General features: G+C 41.8%; 4 protein-coding genes across 4 annotated transcripts; 1 reads left to right on the top strand and 3 right to left on the bottom strand.

The window, feature by feature from the left end:
* Positions 1-228: 228 nt before the first annotated feature.
* Positions 229-832, bottom strand: MELLADRAFT_91256 (uncharacterized protein; the record flags this gene model as incomplete). Its single annotated transcript, XM_007414078.1, has 4 exons — positions 229-316; positions 394-457; positions 727-752; positions 816-832. The coding sequence occupies 4 exons, from the start codon at positions 830-832 to the stop codon at positions 229-231; spliced, it is 195 nt and encodes a 64-aa protein (XP_007414140.1).
* Positions 833-2,909: 2,077 nt separating this feature from the next.
* MELLADRAFT_91255 (uncharacterized protein) lies at positions 2,910-4,056 on the bottom strand (the record flags this gene model as incomplete). Its single annotated transcript, XM_007414077.1, has 4 exons — positions 2,910-3,151; positions 3,403-3,482; positions 3,560-4,003; positions 4,046-4,056. The coding sequence occupies 4 exons, from the start codon at positions 4,054-4,056 to the stop codon at positions 2,910-2,912; spliced, it is 777 nt and encodes a 258-aa protein (XP_007414139.1).
* A 9,561-nt stretch (positions 4,057-13,617) lies between these two features.
* Positions 13,618-14,861, bottom strand: MELLADRAFT_91254 (uncharacterized protein; the record flags this gene model as incomplete). Its single annotated transcript, XM_007414076.1, has 9 exons — positions 13,618-13,660; positions 13,743-13,813; positions 13,873-13,934; positions 13,999-14,084; positions 14,151-14,206; positions 14,299-14,343; positions 14,413-14,439; positions 14,499-14,591; positions 14,667-14,861. 9 exons carry the CDS (start codon positions 14,859-14,861, stop codon positions 13,618-13,620), a joined length of 678 nt encoding a protein of 225 aa, XP_007414138.1.
* Positions 14,862-17,249: 2,388 nt separating this feature from the next.
* On the top strand, positions 17,250-17,874 carry MELLADRAFT_72756 (uncharacterized protein; the record flags this gene model as incomplete). Its single annotated transcript, XM_007414219.1, has 1 exon — positions 17,250-17,874. One exon carries the CDS (start codon positions 17,475-17,477, stop codon positions 17,676-17,678), a length of 204 nt encoding a protein of 67 aa, XP_007414281.1.
* Positions 17,875-20,522: the final 2,648 nt, after the last annotated feature.

Below are 20,522 nucleotides of genomic sequence, written 5' to 3'. Positions count from 1 at the left end.
AATACTACCAAACTACAACTTTTCCTTCAAAAGAAAACATGATCAATCTAAACAACACACAAGAGTACAAAAGGACAAGCAAGAGATAAAGGTATTGAGAATGACAAAGGTTACCAAACAGTCCACAGAATAATGTATGAAAGTAAATCTCTTTGATCTAAGTAAACCAATTCCATTCCCAAAAGTAAAGCAGGAAGAAAATGTGAACTAGAGGTGTAGGAGATTTGTTTATGCGCCAAAAACATAGAGAGTTTGTCCTTGACGTTTCAGAGCAACTACTACATTCAAAAATTTAACAGTTTTACACTTGGCATTTCTGAGTAAGATGAAAGAATGTTGAAACATTAAATGAGCAAATGAGAAAATGAAAAAGGGGTATGAAAGTGAACTGACTCAGTGTAAGGAACGGAGTCCCTGATAACGTTGTGGAGATCAAATCCTACAAGTACATCTGAAGCTCATTATTATACATTGACATCACCACATTTTTATTTGATGATCTGACTCTATGCATATTTATAACTCTCAAGATTCACAGTTAAACTCATATTTTATTTTATTTTCACTGAGAAGATAACCCGAATTTACATTCAAAATCAAGGGAAATTCAACAAGTAGAATCACATAAAGGAAGAGTTAAAAAAACATATCAGAGAATCATTGAGGATAACAGATTGAAAAGTTTATAATATTTAGTTAGGTGAAATAAAAGAAAAGAAAATCAACACGGAAAAGACATGTCTAAAGCAAAGCTCAGAATCAAAGATGATCAAGATTGATAGCTTAGATTGAATAAACAATTAAACATAACATACTCAAAGCTCATCATCATATCAGCTCAGTTCAGTTGAAGAGACAAAGAAAGAATACAAAACTTACATACCTCAATTACAGCCAAAATCGAAAATTTCAAGTCAATGAGAGGTTTGATTTTGGGATCTAATATTCAAACAAGACAAAGAGGGTACTATCAGTTACTGTCAAGATTAATATCCAGAAACCCTAAAAGATGTCTCACTAGGGATTGGGTGAAGTGAAGTTTTGTAAAATTGTATTTTAGAGTATTTTCACATATCTTCAATTCAATAGAACTGCACAGCTACTCCCAAATTAATCCAAAGGGAGAATTTTCAATACAATCAAAGCAGACAACCATCCACAAGTCCTGTAACTCCACATTTTTTTTTGCTTTTGATTTGATCTAAAATTTGTGGTTGTGTGTTCCACTAACCCGTCCTAAATACATGTGATATTCTTTGATCTGACATATTTCCAGGTCAACTCCATACAAAAGCCTTATCTGTTTATAGATATTTGCGGTGGATCTGCCAGGCCCTTTGTTGAAGTTGCAGTCGAATCGAGTTTTACAAAATTTCACCTCGCCCAATCCCTATTTACTTGGCAGGATGAAGTTCAAGATCAACGGTCAAGATCAAAAATGAAATTTGATCAAGTCATGAAGCTGGAAGAAAAAAAAAGGGTGATGCTGTGTAGTTGAAAAGGAGCTGAGATCAAGATGATGAATCTAACAGATCATCGATTTTGAGGTTTAAAGCTATAAGCAAGAGTGAGAGTTGTGTCAGTATGAAGCAAAGATCAGAAGAAAGTTAGTGACTTACATAAAGGATCAAGATCAAGATGGAAGGTTGAGATCAAAATTGAATGAGGTTGGTAAATTAAGGGTGTAGCTCGAGAGAGGTGGAGATCGAAACTAAAGAATAGAAATTACAACAAGAGAGATTGAGGTGGATAGATTGTGTGATCTTGATTGATTGTAGGATGGTGACGAAGGCACAAGGAATCATCCCCGTCCATGTCGTGTCGGAGGAAAGTCTCAGGATGAGAGAGACAGAGAGACCTGCCTGCACAGAGTCTCAGCTACCGGTGAGAATAAAGCCCGGGCTTATCTCAGCAGTCCTGCCCTGAATAAGATTCACCACATTCCAGATAGGTGAATTCCAGATTCACGCCACGCTGCTGTCTCCCCAGAATTCAACCTCTTCGGATTAAATTTGTGTTCTCCTCCTTTTCTCCTCCTACTCGCCCCTTTTCGTCGTTGGTAAGATCCCACCACTTTTTCAAATTCGAACCGACATGAGGTCTAGTAGAAGGAACAAAGGTTTAGTTCCTGAATTCACTCCAGCTCCTACACCACCAACTTCAGGAGAAGATGAACCTAATAATCAGAGAAGAAGTCAAAAAAGATAGAAATGGACAAAGTAATTAAACATACCCAACATATCACTCAACTGTGTACCTAGTGTCTTTTTATCCGCGTCAGATCGATTGTTAGACAGTTTTTGAGTTCCAGATGTACAGTCAACCCTCGATGTAAGCATAGAGATTGGCACAGATTTTCTCTTGCTTATAAGGTGATATGCATACATCGCAAGGCACTTTAGCTGGTGGGAGCAAAAATCAGCACACAATTTTCAATGCTTAAAGCGTGATATGCATACATACTAGATGCTTACATTGAGGTTTGATGTAGATTTATTTTCAGCCGCTACCGTTTTGATTTTGTCCAAGATATCTCCGTTTTGACAATACAGCGGAAAGACTCGCTGCAGTTGAGCCTTTTCGTGAACCCATGTTGAGATCTCATCTCAAGTAGTGTACTCTTGACACCATCCGCCACCAGTATTGTTATTGCTACAAGCAATAAGATAATAGTCGACTCCCATGAGTTGATGGTCGCGTGCGAGCTGCATATAATAAGATTGTCCTGATTAATGTGTCATGATGAGAAAGGAGAATGTCAAGAAGAGACAACTCACTTGTTGAGCTATCTTCTTGATGGACATGAGAGATCGCTTCTCTTCTCTGGCTTCAGATGCGGCCGGTGTGTTGAGTTTTCAATCTCTTTCAACCTTCTTCAAATCAACAAGCTTTTCGTAAATGGGTCGGTATCAATTCTCATCTTTGATGCTAAGCTTAGGAACCTCTGGGATTAGAATTGAGGCATCGCCAAATACATTCAGGTCTTCAGTAACGGTGATATACGAGTAATCAGGATAGCCACCAAGTGCATAGAAGATCTTGGCGGTGAAAACCATATATTCATCGTCATCAAGGGCTTGATATGTTCTAGAGTTGGCTTTATTGCAACGGGTGAGCTGCTCGCTAGAATCTTTGGCTCCTTGCATAGGCACTTGAATGGGAATTGATTTGACGAGGTCAAGATGGAGTGAAGGAAGAGAAGAAAGGAAGGATTTAAAGTGAAGAAGGTGCGCGAATTGATTTGACAAAAGAAGCGAATTGAATGAAGGCAGAGAAGGAATGGAAAGGATCGAAAGGACAGAAAGTGAAGGATGATATCAAGGTGATATGGTGAAATGATTGAAAGGTGAGTTCTAATGTGAAACCTGATTACATTTTGATTTGGATTTCAATTCAACTTACTTGGAGCTTTGTTAGCATCCAAGGCAAAGCTAAGCCACCGGTGCCATGGGTTTTCACCGTGTGTTCCCCCAACCATGCCCCTGCAATGTTGATGCCAAAGTGACTCAGTGTTGTACTGGGAATATTTGGAGAAAAGTAAAGAATTGAGAAAACTTACAGCGCTCGCTTGAGTTTGGGAAGGCTGACACCAGCCGCCATAGCCAACATGTGAACAGTGTGGTCCAGTGCTTCGAGAAGAGCCTGACCTTCGGCGATGACGACAGCACCGAGCTGGTGGTCAGATGAAGCTTGTCGGGCAAGTTGGGCCTGAATGCGAGCAAGAGGCCAACTCTTCTTATGTTCATGATAGTTCTGTAAAGTAAGATTGGCGAGTTCTAGTTCTTGTTCATTTGCTGCATCCAATTGACGGTCGTCGATTCCAAGGGCTGGGTGTTGAGTAGCAGTCCGACGCGACCGTTTAGCAGCTGGTAAAGTGTTGGTGGCAGGTGCCTCGATATTGCCACGAGTGGAGCGTGTCACTCTTCCCTGTGTCGATGAAATATTGCTATGGCTAGTTGGTTGTAAAAGTTTGTTGATGTCGATAGGGGAGGTAGGATAGAGGCTTGGTTGGATGGGGTATAAGAGGAGGAGGACGTAGCATTACATACACAGCATCAATAAAACACAGGACGTAGCATTGATTAAACCTTAGATTTTTAGCATTACTTGTGTAAAACTCCCAAAGAAAACAGAACCTATGGAAAAAAATACTTAACTTTTACTTGTCAAAACCGTAGACACCTTAAAATCTAGACACCTTAAAATCTGGACATGTGTTCTTTTAGTCACATTGACTCTTGGTTCCTCTATCAAATTTGGAATGAACCCCAAGGTTCATGGTTTATGATGTTGTCCATTGTCTCCAAGACTTGTAGATAAAGCTTACATGCCAATATAAACCAAGGTTATTGTCTTTTTAGGGGCGGCTCTGGCCGCCTATTTGAGGATTTTGCAGTAAGACACCACCCAAATAAAACCTTTTGGGTTTTCCAGGTAAGTCTGAAGAGAAGCTTGATTATCATTGAAGAGAGTACTACACTGATTTATTGATATTTAGCAGAAGGCCCCACAACAATATAAATCAAGTTTATTGTCTCTTCAATTGCTCTGACCCAATGTTTGAGAATTTTGCGGAAATAAAACTTTTTCAGTTTGAAAGGTAAGTTGTAAAGCTACTTTATCATTGATAAAGTATTATACTGATTTTTTGATATGTAGGTGAAGTCCTTACATCAATATAAATGAATCAAATACTTCAACATAGACCACATAGAAATAAAAAACTAGTGATTATTTGACTTCTGTGGCAGAGCAGGCGTAAAAGGTGGGATTTGACTGCACATATATTCAGATGAAGGATGGGAGCTACAGAAAGCAAGTTGAAGACAGTTTATATGAGCTCACTTCAGAGAAGATTAAATGACAAAAATTTCTGCCTCCAAAGAGCTAGGCCTGCTGCAATATTGTTTGTGTTTTGTGGAAAAGCAGGACCTCTGCAAGGTCCTACAGAAACCTGTGCTACCAATGAATCATCTTGAGTTTGGGTAATAAACCAAAAGTTGAAGCTTTATGAGAAATTGATAGTATGAGGCCTTCACATATGCAACTTTTATCCACTGTGGGATTAATCCATATTGCATGTATGGGGCATTTAGGCACCTCCGCAAGGTAGCAGCACAGGTCCTACGGAAACCTGTGCTACCAATGAAAATTTTTGAGTTCTTGGAATAAACCAAAAGTTGAAGCTGTATGAGAGATGGAAGGTATGAGGCTTTAATATATTCAACTTTTATCCACTGTGAAGTCAGTTCCTCTAGCACTTAAGGCTATTGTTGTGAATATTACACCAGGTTTTTAAGGTACGGTCTTTAAATAAAACTCTTTTAGTTTATGTTCTGAACAGAAATTAAAAGTTGCTCAATTATTTCATAACATGATACTTTGGTTTGACCTCAAAAAGTTTTTTTTTTGGTCAGGATACCCATAATTGTTGCTGTTTAGTGTGTAAAAACATCACATCACAAGTACTTTGTGTGGCTCACCAGTTTGGTAAGACAAATCACTGCTCCATACAGGGTAATAAACCTCAGGGAATAGTTCTGCACATTCCCTTTCACCATTGGACATCTGTAATGGTTACAACTTCCAAGTGTTCTATCAACTGAGAAGGAATAGCATTTACAAAAACTATCAAAATACTCACCGTATTTTTTTATTCCAAAGTGGTTCAAAGTTTTGGGTTTCATATTGGCATTCATTACACTACTCAAGAATGCAAAACACCTATAAACATCTCACTAGACATCCATCAAACCAAAGTGATTCATAGTACAGTCAACTCCCTCTAACTTGATATCCCTGTAAGTGCATAATTCTCTATGTGCATAGGATTTTTTGCCGCCAAAAAGGGGTTTGCCAGCCAAAATGAGGTCTATAAGTGCATATTCCTTTAAGTGCATGAGAAAACCACCCGCCAAACTGTATGTAATTAGAGGGAGTTGACTGTAGTTCAATGTTCATGGATGATGTTGTAATTTAATGATGAATACATCATTCCACATAGTGGAATTCTGCAATTTGGTTCCTCTGGATTGTGTATATTCAATAATTCATCAATTCGATCAATACCATATGTTTGTTTCCTTGTTGATGCAATGCCATCATTGATTTGGCTGACAAGCACTTGCTGGGTGGGATTTGTCTTAAGTTGTTTTTTGGTAACATAACCAATTACCTATTGTCCCCTTGCACTAGACTTTCATTGATCAATCTCAAATCTTTCAACACTATTCATTTTACTGAATATTTCTTCTTCTTAAACTTACTAATTCACAAATGACTCAGATGCATGCATTTGATCACATTATTCTTTCATTTGGTTTGACCTTGCTAATTTTTTTGGCATACCAATAATTTCATTTCTCTGTTGATTGTTATGTTCAAGGAATGTTTGTATCAAAACTGATTTGTGGGAGGAAGTAAAGCCCTGTTTGACCCAATGAACTGACCAATGTGATTTCAAATTACCCCACCGCTTACATACTCAACAGATGGAACAGAGCCAGCCCTGTCAAGAGCTACTCAAGTTACGTCAGCTTTGTGACGTCCCTTTTTGGAATAGACTGATTTTATAGTTCCTTGGCGGTTTCCTAGATTGGTAATCAATTTCCCCAGTGTCTAGCACAGTTTCAAGCTCACATTGTTGACCTTTTTTGTTGTATTTCAATTTGTCATACTTCAATTTGTACATCTTAAATGGGTAAATCCGGTCACTCTATACCGTCTCAACAGGTTAATCAAGGCAAGCGCAGAGAGGCACCACGAACTGAGGCAACTCGCCAAAAATTGGAGAATGATAAAGCAAAGGTTGCTTGGGGTAAGAGAAAGTGCGAAGAAATTTTTGAACATATCTTACAGCCACAGAGCCAACCAGATTACCAGGAGGAGGCTGTTGTAGGTGATGACGAAAGCGAGCATTACCCAATTCTTGACGACTTCGGAGGCGAAAACAATCGAGATGATGAAGTTCAACCACCAAAACCACTAACTTTAACTCAGTTGATGTCTAGTGATCCATACAAGCATCAACGCTTACGAGAGGACGCTCATTGGAGGGACATCATGCCAAAGGTGTTCATAGCCTTTATGAAAGGCTCCAAACGTACCTCAAACTGGGGACATGAAACGCTCTGGTGCCACAACTTTAATGATGATCTTGAATGCTCATGTAGCAATGCTCTCAAGCGCGTTCGAGCGGTGGACACTGTTGACTTGATATGTAAGTCCGAATCTACTATGAGCGATATTATTCAGATAAATATAATTTAAACATGGTTTCTTTCAGATCACCAAAAGATTAATGTTGAGTTCTGCTCCTGCTTGCCGGATCAAGTGCGGTTGATAAATCTTGGTTACCTGGGAGGGACACCAAAGACTCCGGAGGCAGCCTTTTCTTTACGTCTTCTTCGATTTTATCATTTATCTTGGGAATATTGCCCTTCAAACATTCAACCATTTTCTTTGATGATTGATAAGTATCTGGATGCATTCAATCCTCCAATTCTGGTACCTGGAACTTATGAGGTGTGAACACATCATATTCTCAACACGCGAGTAACTGATTGAAACCTCACTTGTTTGTTTGGTGCTTATGTCAGCCTCGGCTCTGGCAAAAACCTTTGACAGGCGCCATCATTTTCTATCGGCAAATTCTCAAAGCAATGGAGGAGCTGGAAACTCGGGGCCTTAGCCTAACACCTCTGGAAAAGCTTGCTGCTAATTGCCCCCGGTGTTTTAATCCGGCTGGTAATTGTGGAATCTGAAAAGGACCACAATATATTGTTTGTGTTGATGGGAATTTCCAACAACGACATCACGAATTGGCCAGTCGCAACTTTGAGGAAATAACACCATTGGTTCCATCAATTTTCATGAAACCAGAAGAGGTGGCAAGATGGGAGCCAAAAGGACACCACACCGAGGTTTTGCTGGTATGTAGCATCCCGAATTTCTATCGAATATTTTACACTTACACAAAGTCTCCTTTCAGGATCCTTGCACATCTCAGCACACTGCTGCGTCAGACAGAAGGAATGGAACGAGTTGGAAAGGGTGCGAAGAGACTGGATTGATAGACTTGGTGTGTCAACACGACCACATGATTAAGATGGTCAATGTTATTTGCAGTGGTGAAAAGTAGTCTCCAATCTTTTATCACTGTGTTGACGTGAGCTAAGCTATTATATTCTACGTAGGGCACATTTTGTACATGCTTTGCTTGGAGAACTTTTCTCTTCGATATTGGAAGCCCGAACAGAAACAATAAAGGCTGGTGTAGGCCTATTATATGACATCGGATGTACTGTAGAAAACGGTGTGATAAAGGTGAGTTGATTTACATTGATCTACATTCAATTCAATTGCTAAAAAGTATGATTTTGTCAGAACAAGCTATTTGTCGAAGAGATCTCTGAGGACTGCCTAATGTTTGGTACTAGCGCATTCCATGCTTACGTGCATCAGTGGAGCTGCCAGCTCCAATACAATCCACGACTCAACGCTTGTTGGGGTCTCTCAGACGGCGAAGGATCAGAACGCGAGTGGTTCAAGATATCACCACTGATACCTTTGCTTCGGTGGTCTACAAGCCAGTTCCGTCAAGATGCTTTACATCTAAAGCTGGTGCACAATAATACCCTCTCTCGTGATAAAGCTGTTAAGTAGTTTTATTTGCTTGACTTCACACAACCTCTGATCTGACAATTGTATGTCTTTTCAAGCAAAATCAGCGCTTCATAAGCTTAACATAGCTGAAGCCCGACTTAGTGAAGCACATACTCAGCTTCAGCTGCTGAAAGCAGCTGATGAGCATCACACAGTTGACTATTTCTCGGCCCAGTGGGAACGCCAAAGGACCTGTCAAGCCGAGATGATGGCAGATGGTTCCTTACAAAAGTTACAAACTAAATTGGGACACCTAATTGAACTCGAAGAAGATTTTCGAGACGCTCAGTGAGTGTAACTATTCATCCCTTCTATGATCTAAATCGTACATTCAATTCTTTGTATCTCATAGCAATGAACTGAAGAAGATCAGGCATTTGCGGCGAAGAGATTTGACGCCAGAGGAGCATGAGGCATTACGAAAACTGCCATCTACGCTCGTGGCTCTTGAGGAATCCATTTCCAAATTGGCAGATGATCTAGGTGGTGACAAATTTCGTGGCATGCCCGAGGTTAGAGGTGAGCTATCCTTTACTTAGTTACAATGCTTGCTTTATGTGTCATCTGATGTGCTGTAGACCCACGTGCACGGCTACAAATGCGAGTCCAAATGGCCAAAGAGAAGCTTTACGAAGCTAAGGTGGGGAAAGTCGAGTGGCAGAAGAAGTGGGATCAGCCAGGTATAGGTATGTATTGCATTTGTCAAGTTCTTCATTCCTTTCACGTTTTTTTATATTATTGTGTAATATTGGTACAACAGATCAAGCAAGATACAAGAATGTTATGGATAAGCGAAACAAGGCCTTGGCGCAGAAATACAATACCTACAAATCTGTTGTTGAAGAATATCATGAAGCATACCCTGATGCTCCTGCTCAGCGACTCCCAACAATTGAAGAATTTAAAGCCTTAGATATTGCCGACATCTTTTGGAACATAGGTCATCTTACTCATCCTGATGAGCCTTGGGCAATACATCTGGCCACACAGAATGGTATTCAGGCGTTTCGGACAGCAAGGAGTAGTGAGGAAGAGGTCAAGAGGATTGCTTGTGAAGTTCAAAACATGATGAGATCAAGTTTGCAGATGGACGAGAAGCTGTCAGCACTCTATAAATTGAGTCAAATGGGTACGTATGTTAATATCACATGAATTACTTGTATTTCAGCTGATGGAGTATGTTCGAGTAGAGTGGGTGGACGGCTGTCCTGATGATAGGAGGCCTCTACAGTGGGTTCTACACAACGGGTTTGTGTTGAGGTCAGCATGGAAAACAAGTCAAGAAGTCTTGAGAGCCTTACATCTTCAACTGACAATGAAATATTGCCGAACTTGGATGGTTTGGAATACTCACTTACCTTCTCTGCTTCGAAAAACATCACAATTTTCATCGGAAACACCTGAAAGTGTTGCTATATTGGCTACAAAGTGGAATGCACTGATTGATAGATTGAGTCGAATTTGGGAAAAGTTTCTTCGGGGTGGTCCTATTGCAGCACAGGAGCTTGATGAATTTGAAGTGATTGAGCACAATCTTCTCTTCGGTGACGAGGATATAGGGAATGAGATGATCAATGAGGTTGTAGTCAAGGATCGTTTGGCTGATATCTTGGATGACGTGTGATGAAATTTATTGTTTTCAAAGGCTATTTGAATTGTTCCTTGATAGTTTGATATCCAATTGTTGAAAGTCGTGTGTTAAATTGGAGAAGGTGAGATGACCTCGTGACCTAAATTGGAGAGCAGATTGAACCCAACTTTGAGGAGAGGATGAAGCCTAAAATAAAAAAAGTGATCTGAATAAGTGAATAGAACGATTCAGCATGAGATATGAATTCGGTAAAGGATGAATAATGTCTTGGTCAAGTCAGTAATTGTATTCAATGGTTGAGTGTAGCTTGCCTCAAAGTTAATTGTTTGGTATTGATTGAATATGTAAGCAGCACAGGTAGATTAGAAAGATGATAGAGGAAGCAAAGACTTACATAAATGGCCAGATGGTTTTGCTACCTGGCAAGGCGGCTGACAAGAACTGGAGCGTGAAGCAAGACTGGCTGCTGGTGATGAGTTGCAGCGAGACCCTTCTGAGCAGCTACAGACAGGTCTGGTGGAGGGAGACTGATGTGCAGACCTGTCTGATCTAGTACAGACAGGTGTGGTGATGCAAGGAGACCGGTCTGAGTGTGTACAGACCGGTCTGGTGGTGAGCTCCCTGCGAGAGCGAGTGTGGTGAGACTGGTCTGGGTGGGTACAGACCAGTCTGGTGGTGGGCTCTGTGCAAGAACGAGTGCGGTGAGACCGGTCTGGTTGGTGACAGACTGGTCTGGTGGTGAGCTCTCTGCGAGAGCAGGTGTGGTGAGACTGGTCTGTAGGTGTACAGACCAGTCTGGTTGGTGTGTAACTTGGTAAATGCCTTTGACGGATTTTTGAGGGAGTCAGACGTGTCTGACTTGAGTTTTGTGCGCTATAGATGCCGGATCCCAGACGTCTGGGAGGTCTGTCTACTCTTTTTCAGTACAACACCGTCTATATTTTCACAGATTACACGGTGTTTTGTCGAAGTATCTGTAAGGCACAGGTGGAATGTGTAATGGATGAGGAAATAAGACTTGGGAATCTGTGAGTTGATCAAGATAGTAGTTGCTAGGGACTTGCCCGGAAGTAGAGACGTTAGAAAGGTGGAAGTACTGTCGTTCTTGAAAAGCTTGTCCAAGTTTTCCCGCCAAATTGCTTGAGTTTTGCGGGAAAACTCGGACAAGCTTTTCAAGAACGACAGTAAGTGCAAACAAAGAGGGTGCAAAATTGACGGGCTGAATCGAAAAGGAGGATAAGTTGACTGATGGATGGATGAGGCGAGAAATCACGAAATTGATCAGTGGGAGAAATGGGAGGGAAGGGGAAATGATTTGACCCCCAAGCATTGAAATGGAAAGGAATCAATTATGAATCCTTCAATTCAAATTAATGATTGGAATTCATTTCTATTGAATCGGAATTAAATGAATTGAATCAATAGATTTGATTGATTCAATTCAATTGATTCGATTGATTCAATAGATCTAATTGAATCAATCAAATCAATTGAATTGATCGGATCCATTGAAATCAATTGAAATCAATTGATTCAATCAAATCAATTGATTCCATTGATTCCATTGATTCCATTGATTCCATTGATTCCATTGATTCAATTGATTCAATTGATTCAATTAGATCTATTGAATCAATCGAATCAATTTTACCATGAGTAGGACCCTGGAATGCGCCTATGGATGTATCTGACGAAACCCGATTTTTGGTTTTTGGGTGCTACTCTACACACCACTACCTGCCTCGCGGTCCCAGACACCTAAAAAGATGCGCATGGGACAGGGCTATCCAATGAGCCTGGTCGTAGACCTGTAGCGTTGCTCAGTTCGACGGAAATTGCAAAGGCGCAAAAAAAAATCGGCCTCCAAGGTCCGATTAGGACCTTCCAAATATGGGCCTTTTTTGGCTGTTACATTGAGATATCTCAGGAAGTATTGGAGCTACGGGGTTGAAAGTTAGTGTAGCTGAAAGGCCTGCTTCTGGCGCATCGTTTAAACTCCTGTAGGTGTCAGTGAAGTGAAGTTTAGTGTCCAAAAACATCACCAACAAAAGGTCCTGATTTTCATCAGATACATCCATAGGCGCATTCCAGGGTCCTCCATGAGTACACCTGCGTGTGAGGCAGGTGTACACATGCATCAAAGGGAGGTGTACACATGCGGATACCTGCGTGTGTTGCATGAGTACACCTGCGTCACCCGCAGGTATACACATGCGGGTGATACGGGTGTACGCATGCATCATATGCAGGTAATTGCATGGGTACACCTCCCTCTGACGCTCGTGTTACACGCAGGCAGACGCATGCGTGATATGCATTCATGCGCCTGCGTGTGCCTACGTTACACGCATGGGTGTCCCTGCGTGTGACTCATGTGTGTGCCTGCGTGTGACATATATGTGTGCCTGCGTTACATGCATGTGTGTGCCTGTGTTACACGCATGTGTAGGCCTGTGTGACACGCATGCGTGTGCCTGCGTTACAGTCATGGGTGCACCAGCGTTACACACATGCGTGTAAAGAAAAAAATCAGAATTGCCTCATTTTTGCCATCAGTCCTGTTTTCATCAACTGCCTACATGTTCCAGACATTCAAGCAACAGGTTTTTTTCATCTGATGGGCATCACATGTCCAAACTGTGTATTATGGCACATGATTTTGATAAACAAGGCCTTCTGATACATAAATGCTTCAAGAGAAAAGGTCACAAATCTTCAAAGTAGCATGATTTGCTCCAAGCAAGTTCCAAGGTCCAAAGCCTCATGACCCAAGGTGTTCAACTACATTTTTTGAAAACTGGTTCACGCTGGTCAGCTTAGTGATAGTATTGATGGTGTAGCCAATGCGGTTCACCCAAATGATACACGAAATTTGGCATAATTTCACTTGCGCTTGGTTTTGATTTGCAAATGATGGTGGCTACACATGAGCCAGAATATTGGGATTTTCAATGATACTCTGGAAGATTAGCTTGGAGTGACTAGCTTAGGGACCCAGAGCATATCAAAGATTTTGTGTTCATTGATATTACCTACATGCCATTGCAAAGGATTTCTCACAAACATCTGCGTCAAATTCTATCAATTGTTGAGTGACAGAGAGAGGGCAGAAAGTATGGGGCTTGAATGTCTCTTTGAGTCTATCAAGATTCACAAGGTCTGTGATCTGGTATCAGCATTGGTTTTGATTTAGGAGTCCGTACAAGAGCGAAAACAATAATGTTTTCTGAAAAGGTAGTAGAGTCTTGTTGTCTCGTCCAGTTTGTATCTACATGAACTATATGTAAATTTATGAAATGAAATAGAGAAAGCGGTTCTGAATTGGCTCAACATAAGGAGCAGAGACAGTCATCGACACTGTTTTATACAGGACCATTTGTGGATTTGTTTCCGTACAAGTTGTTGCTGTGAGGTTCAAAGAGGAAGCAAATAAAGTCAGAGAATGTGATACGTAGAATCATATGCCTGAAAAGTCATGGTCACTTACAAATCCCAAACAAGATCTCCAAGATATCCTTGCTGAAGCTCTTGCTCAGTGGGTTCGAGATCGTAGAAAGTCTATTGATCAATGAGAGTCAGCTTACACACAGTATTCGTTCTATGAAGAAAGCAGCTACCTTGTTAGTGACGGCGATTTGGAAACATCCAATGGTAACATTCAAGGTGTAGAAATTGCAGGCTATTTGAACACGAATCAGTAACAGAACACCTTTTTTGGAAAAGAAAAGAAGCATAGAACAAACCATCAACGACAGGGACAAAGAAAGGCTTGTCGGGCCGACCTTTACGCTGAATGTAAAGTTGTTTCCCGCAGTTCGATGTCTTTGCTCTGAGGAAATTGAACATTCATGAGTGATGGATGACTCAAATCTTAGCGGGACGGAAATTCGCTGACCCGTTCACCCATCCTGCGGTCAAAGGGTTATCACCTTTGTCTTGTTCAGTGCCGGCCTGTAAAGCAGAAATATTGATATCAACATCGCTGCAATATCATCTGGTCTTGCAACAATTGGAATTGAGGATCAAGATGGTTAGAAACGCACCCAGAGACAGGCTCCTGGCATATTAGTACTGTAATTGCCGCATGCCTGATCAAGGAGAAATTTTTGGACATTAGAACACGCTTTCGCTGATCCGAAGCTTTTTGTGCTACTCACACCTGGGCCATCGTCAATCGCGAAAGACTAGAACAGGAACTCATGTCAGATTTTTCATTGTGTGTAAAGGTCAATAAATTACTAACCGTGTTGGTGTTCTCAGAGGTGTATCGTCGTCCTAAGGATGCTGGTCTGGGCGCGGGTATTTTAAGATGCTTTTGACATCCTTTTTGTTGAAACTAGAGAACAGAAGCGAGCAAGAGTGTTAGAGTCAAGTGATATCCACGGAAAGAGAGCCAGTGAACCCATCATACCCTTCCAACAGGATTCATTGGACTATGGATCTCTGGTTTCCCAGTTGTGGCGTTGCAGCGAGTCTCATCGTCGGCAGATGCGAAGACGCATCCGTCTTTTTGCAAGAAATAATTGAAACAGGCTGTGTGATTGGTGGCTATAGCGGTTTGGGCAGCCACAAGAGCTGCTAGAATGATGGTGTACCCGAATAGCATTTTTGATTCCTTTATAAAAGGTCAGGAGATGATGGATTAAAAAGTGGCTTTGTGAGAGTTTTGGAGTTGGGACGAAGAATGTCAAAAGGGAGAGACAGGGCGAGTTATATAGTGAAGCAGGTCCTTTATATATGGATTTGTATAGAGAAAGAATGGAGAAGTTATGAGGGAGCAAGGCCAAGATTGTGGTGAGCGGAGGTTCTTTTAATATCTGATAGCTTTCCGCTAGCGGGAGGGTAGATTTCTCGAAAAGATTTTCGGCGTGGAAATAATTTCAGGGTTCAAAATCTCCGGTGGCGCACGAGGGTTTTGATGGGCGATGTGCCGCCAAGTCTGAAGTGGTTCGGTTGAACTCCTCAAGCGGAGCTGTGTGCAAAAGTTTTCGAAGGTGTACGGAAAATCGTTTGCGGCAGACCGTGGCGCGGCGTCATGGCAATGTTCAAGTACAATACAGTGTCAATTGAACGAGAGAAAAAAGTCTTCTTGAGCGGTATGAATCATCGCGAGGGTCTAGGTGGTCCATGTAGGAAACATGTGGAACGAAACCATGTAGTTGACCAGGGGTGCAAGAACGGCAGATGGGCAAGATGAATTAATCGTTCGATGGTCAAGTTTTGGAGAGCCAGCGCTGAGACGTTTATGTATGCCGGAGAGATACATAAAGAGGTTAAGCAGTAAGGAGATCAGAATCCGTCGCATCATGATGTTGAGCTGGAAGGATACGCTCAACAGCTATCCAGAGGTATCTCCAGACAAAAGCTATAGCGATTATGTCGCTTTCAGACTTTACGCGCCCATTTCACAGGAAGCGCGAAGGATGATGGCCTTCGATGTGTCGTTCTAGCGCCCTTGAACACAGTGCACCACGGAAATAACCTGGCTGCTGATCGAGGTAGGGTCTGGATCATCCATATTTCCGAGACCAGTCACATATCACGATTGCTTGTGCTCAAATGAAGATCCAAGAATGCCAAGACACAAGATATTGAGCATGAGCAGAGCATGAAGTATTTTGTTCTTTTGAAGCAAGGTGACATCTAACACATTGCTTAGTGAGAATCAGAGAGAATAGCCAATATGCTATCCAGAGATAATTCAAATCCAGCATAATCTTTAGAGTCAAGATCTTGACGGCCTACACCAAGAATAGATACCTTCTTGATTCAAATATCTTCGGTGCGATGAGTTGCTAGTAAGTTTAGCATCAAACAGAGTTTCTTGGCGTGCTTTTTTCCACTGGCGTAGAAGTAGAAGGTATTCATGCGAAGCGATCGATCCTCTCGCCTACGATCGAGCTTGCTGGAAGGAAGGTGCGAGGAATCCAGTCATCAATTATAGGAAATGACAAACTTAACCCGTCCCTCTCTCTCGCAAACTCTCGAGCCCAAGTCTTTTGCGAAGGAGAGGGACGGGTTAAGTTTGATCTCGCATAGGCTATGACACGATGGGTACTGACTACAATCATCCACAAATTAATGAGAGATTGATTGATGCCCAGTGTGATATTTACACCGTGTTCAAGACGACAAGAGTCAACAAAACGTGAGAATCGGGCGAGTACAATGGGCCTTCTTACGAGGTGATGACTCATGTTGCTGATCACAACGATTCAAAGTAATGTTGCCAGGAAAATTGCTTCACGACAACCGCACCGACTGATAGCCTATGTGCCTACGGAAATGGAACATGCTCCTCAGTCGAGTGTCTACGTAAAGAACTCCCCATGTTAAAGAGTTCCTCGTCATCAGCACTTACATCATGAAGACAAGAAGGCTCGCCGGGTCGTAAACTGTTCAAGGAAGTATCCGAGCCGAGCAAGCATGATCTCTTGGATCCATGTGTACCAACCCCCGATGCTCTCATGATTGTGAAAACGTGCAAACGTGACCATGGCACCAGTCATCAAGAGTGGGTATGCCTGCAGTGTGACCAAAGTAAATCCGAAGGCTTGTCAGAGGTGAGTATCACGATTCACCGTCTCTGAGAGGCTTGCTTTTGCCAGATACAAGCGCTCTCTTTGAAGCCCAAAGTCCCCATTATCATCAATCATCATCTGATATTAATTTTACCTGACCGAGACTGGGTCTTGTTCAGCTTTCAAAACCTAAATTTTGTGATTACTCCCTTACACCACGGGTAGGCATGGACGGCCTGTGGGCCGCCTACTCTGGCGGGGAGCTGGGCGGTCTGCAGGTAGGCCCCACGCGGACCGATTGAAGGCCGCCTTTGGAGATCGGTCTACAGACGGCTCGCAAACGGCCTGCAGGCGGCCCTCGGGAGGTATATATTGGGCATAAAATGAGCGGAAACCCGAAAATTGTGTTCATTTTTTAGGGTTTGGAGCAGGAGCGATACGCTTGTTTATGTGATGAGGAAGGGGCTTTTAATGCAGCAGTGAGTTGTATTTCATTGCACAGTAACCAAACAAATAAAAACATTGTAATATCAAATTAGAAAGTATAAGAGATAACCACAACAATAAGAGATTTTGGTAGTTAAATGATCAAAATAGGCATCTTTGAACGTGATGATGTTATCAATAGGAAAGCAAAACATGATTCAGGTAACAGTCCACATTAAGTTCTCGAAACAATTTGCAAGGATGTGAATTCGATGTTAGAGGGTCAAGACCAAGACTCCAAAGTGTATCATGGCTGCGAGCTGAAGCCTGCAAGGTACAACCAAAAGAGATGGATCATTCTCATTCGAGCTCGGTTAGCTGAATTAAAAACAATACGGCTTACAACTGTAGCTAAAAGCTTATCATACACTGACACACCCTACCACCATGCTCTGCACCGACAGGAGGTGTACTAATAAAGCGGCCAGTAGCAAGTGAATGGAATCGATGGAGACTGTAATGAGAAGCAGTAGAAAGGAAATGATGAGTCAATTAAAGGTTAGAGTTCAAATCCGTTGGTGATTGCTCGAAGATTGATGAGATAAAACATGTGACAATTGTAAGTGATCTGATTGGTTGAGTCGTTCTATGAACACCTAATTGTGCTCAATCTAGTTCCCACATAAAAAAAGTCAATTCAGGATCAGTGGCAGTAAGGTGTGACAAGGTGTTGAGATTGTATATTTGGGGGGTGATCAGTGATGTTGCAAACAATTTGAAACTGATAATAAGGAAATATTCAAAATGAAGCAAAGGGATTCGAATCAAAATCCCAGATGTAGATGTGTACAACTTTTCACTGACCAGATGTTGAGTTCCTGGTGTCAAAAAGCCTTAGGATGTTGCTTGACAAAAAGCAAGGTAAGGAGCTGTAACAAGAGTTACCAAGGGATAGGACAAAATTGGAAGTGATCGAGGGAAGGGAGGTGACCGATGAGGACTGATGATGACTTGGATTTGAGCGCCAGACTTTGACCTTCAAGCATTCAAATCCCAAGCACCCCAACCAAATTACCCCAAGCACCCGATATAAAGATACATGTATCCATTAGCCTTTTAATTGGTTTCTGAGGGTGACGCGGCCTTCGCCTTGCGAGCCAGACTTTGCCGCAGCGCACAGCAGCGCTGATGATGCGGCCTGACGAGCTGGCTTCGCCCTCTTCCCATCACCCCAGTTCCGCCATTCCCCGTCTTCAAAGTCGTCTTGAAGTGATATCCAGATTTCATCAATACCTCTCGACAACAACCCTGAATCCAGATGGCCGATTTGAGTAGATGCAACTCATGGAACATGAGCTTAAATTGTGTAATTCTTACCTTTGGATGCTGATTTCTGATAATTGCTCTTTCTGAATAGGGTGATATCTGCAATTGTGATCACTTTGAAATTGAATGTTTCAAACAACAAATCCAAGAAAACAAATATAATCAATCTTGTTTTGATAATTTCACTAATCCATTGCAAAATGATCCATCTGGCTTGCTGAACTTTTATCGACTTGTTTTTTTTCTCTTTTTTTTTGATAATTTTTTGAATGATTGCCTTTGCATGTTGAACTTTCAACATACAATATTATTATTAGGATGGTTTTGTGATTCTGTCACTTTGCATCCATCACACTTATTGCCTTCTACTTTGTCAGGCAGGGGGTGTCTTGGAAGTGAAAGCGGGGGTCTTGAATCATGGACATAAGACAATGTAGTCAATTGTCAGGCAAGGTTGACTACCATGTGGTGACTGCCACTGATGTGAAAACAGCATTTGCTGAGCATTGGTGGTTTACATGGATGGACGGCCTGAAGGTCGTTTGTGGCGGCCTGCAGGTGAAACATGGCGGCCTTGAGGCGATTCATAAGTAGGCGGTCTATAATTCGCCAAAGGCGGTGTGCGGCCTAACTTAACTAAGTCCCTCCTCCTCGCAGGCGTCCTCCGGAGCCTGCGGAGGAGGGACTTACGACTTATCGAGTTGTTTCAGCCTGAGTAGATTCCCAAAATCCAGATTTTCAAACATTTGAAACTGGACCTACATTATTACCTTCATCATTGCTTTGTTGAAAAATCTGAACAGACCAAAAAATTCTCGCACATCCTGTACATAGTCTCATCAACATGATCACATTGGTTAATATGATTCTTTTCCTTCAATCATCAGATTGAAATCTGTAACAATTTTTGAAGTCGATTGTACCACTGCGGAGGCGGTTGAATCCGAAAGATGCCCAAAAGGTTTTGGACGATGGCAAAAGAGAGAGAACCATGTCAAAAGAGAGAGGCGATCAAGGAGTAAGAGGGAGGGAGAGAGAGCGTCGTTTTGATTACGAGAGAGAGAGACAGACTCGTTTGTCTGTGAGACACGGTGCAAAAGTTTCAAGGGAGGGATTGGTTCTGGCTCAAGCTTTTGAAAAGCATACGAAAAATCAAGCTTTCAGCCCGGTTCTCAAGTTACCCAACCGATCAACTCACGGCGTGTCGACGTTGCTTTTCAATGGTCACCATCGATTCGCCTGCTTTCGAGCCTGAAGGAAGAAGAGATACTCTTCGTAGCTCAGCTAGAAACAATCTGACACCCGCGAAACATGTACAAAATAATCGACGACCTACTGAAGTCCTCGCTTATTTGCCTTCGGATGCAGTTCCTAAGCAAACTCATGCAAAGGTTGTTCTTCCAGACTGGGTCCTGGCCTTGACCGAGGAAGAATTGAGGAAGCTAATTGAGGACAATCATTTGAAAAGATATAAATGCAAAGCTAAAGAGCTACAAGTAGAAGCAGTTGTGGCTTTGGTCGCGGGGCGTGATACATTTATACTGGCGGGCACTGGCTATGGAAAGACTCGAGTTGCAGAGATGTTTCTGGATTTGTTTGCAATAGAGTCAAAGGCCACGCTTATTGTGTTAAATCCGCTGGATGCTTTGGGTGACAATCAGGTAAGTGATACATATTCCATAATCATCATCGGAGCCCATCATGTTACTATACTTTACTTATTAATGTAATGTTTTGATCTAAGGTTACTGAGAAAAAGAGATGGAATATCACCGCTGTGAATTTGAAAAAGGACAGCTTTACAAGCGCTGTGGAAAATGATATCATGACAGGTGTTTACAGAGTAATATATGTGGTGAATATTTTTTCTCGAACCTTCAATTGTTCATTCATTGAAATGAAGCTGATGTCAAAATACTTTGGATTTTTGATAAAGAGCCCCGAAATCTTTTTAAATAGCAAGCCTTTTGAGCGTATTATTTCAGTATAAAGTT

Source organism: Melampsora larici-populina (genome assembly GCF_000204055.1).
Source record: "Melampsora larici-populina 98AG31 unplaced genomic scaffold MELLAscaffold_41, whole genome shotgun sequence".
Taxonomy (NCBI): Eukaryota; Fungi; Basidiomycota; class Pucciniomycetes; order Pucciniales; family Melampsoraceae; genus Melampsora; species Melampsora laricis-populina.
Note: the sequence above shows the minus strand (reverse complement) of the source record. Positions and strands in the feature narration are given on the sequence as shown.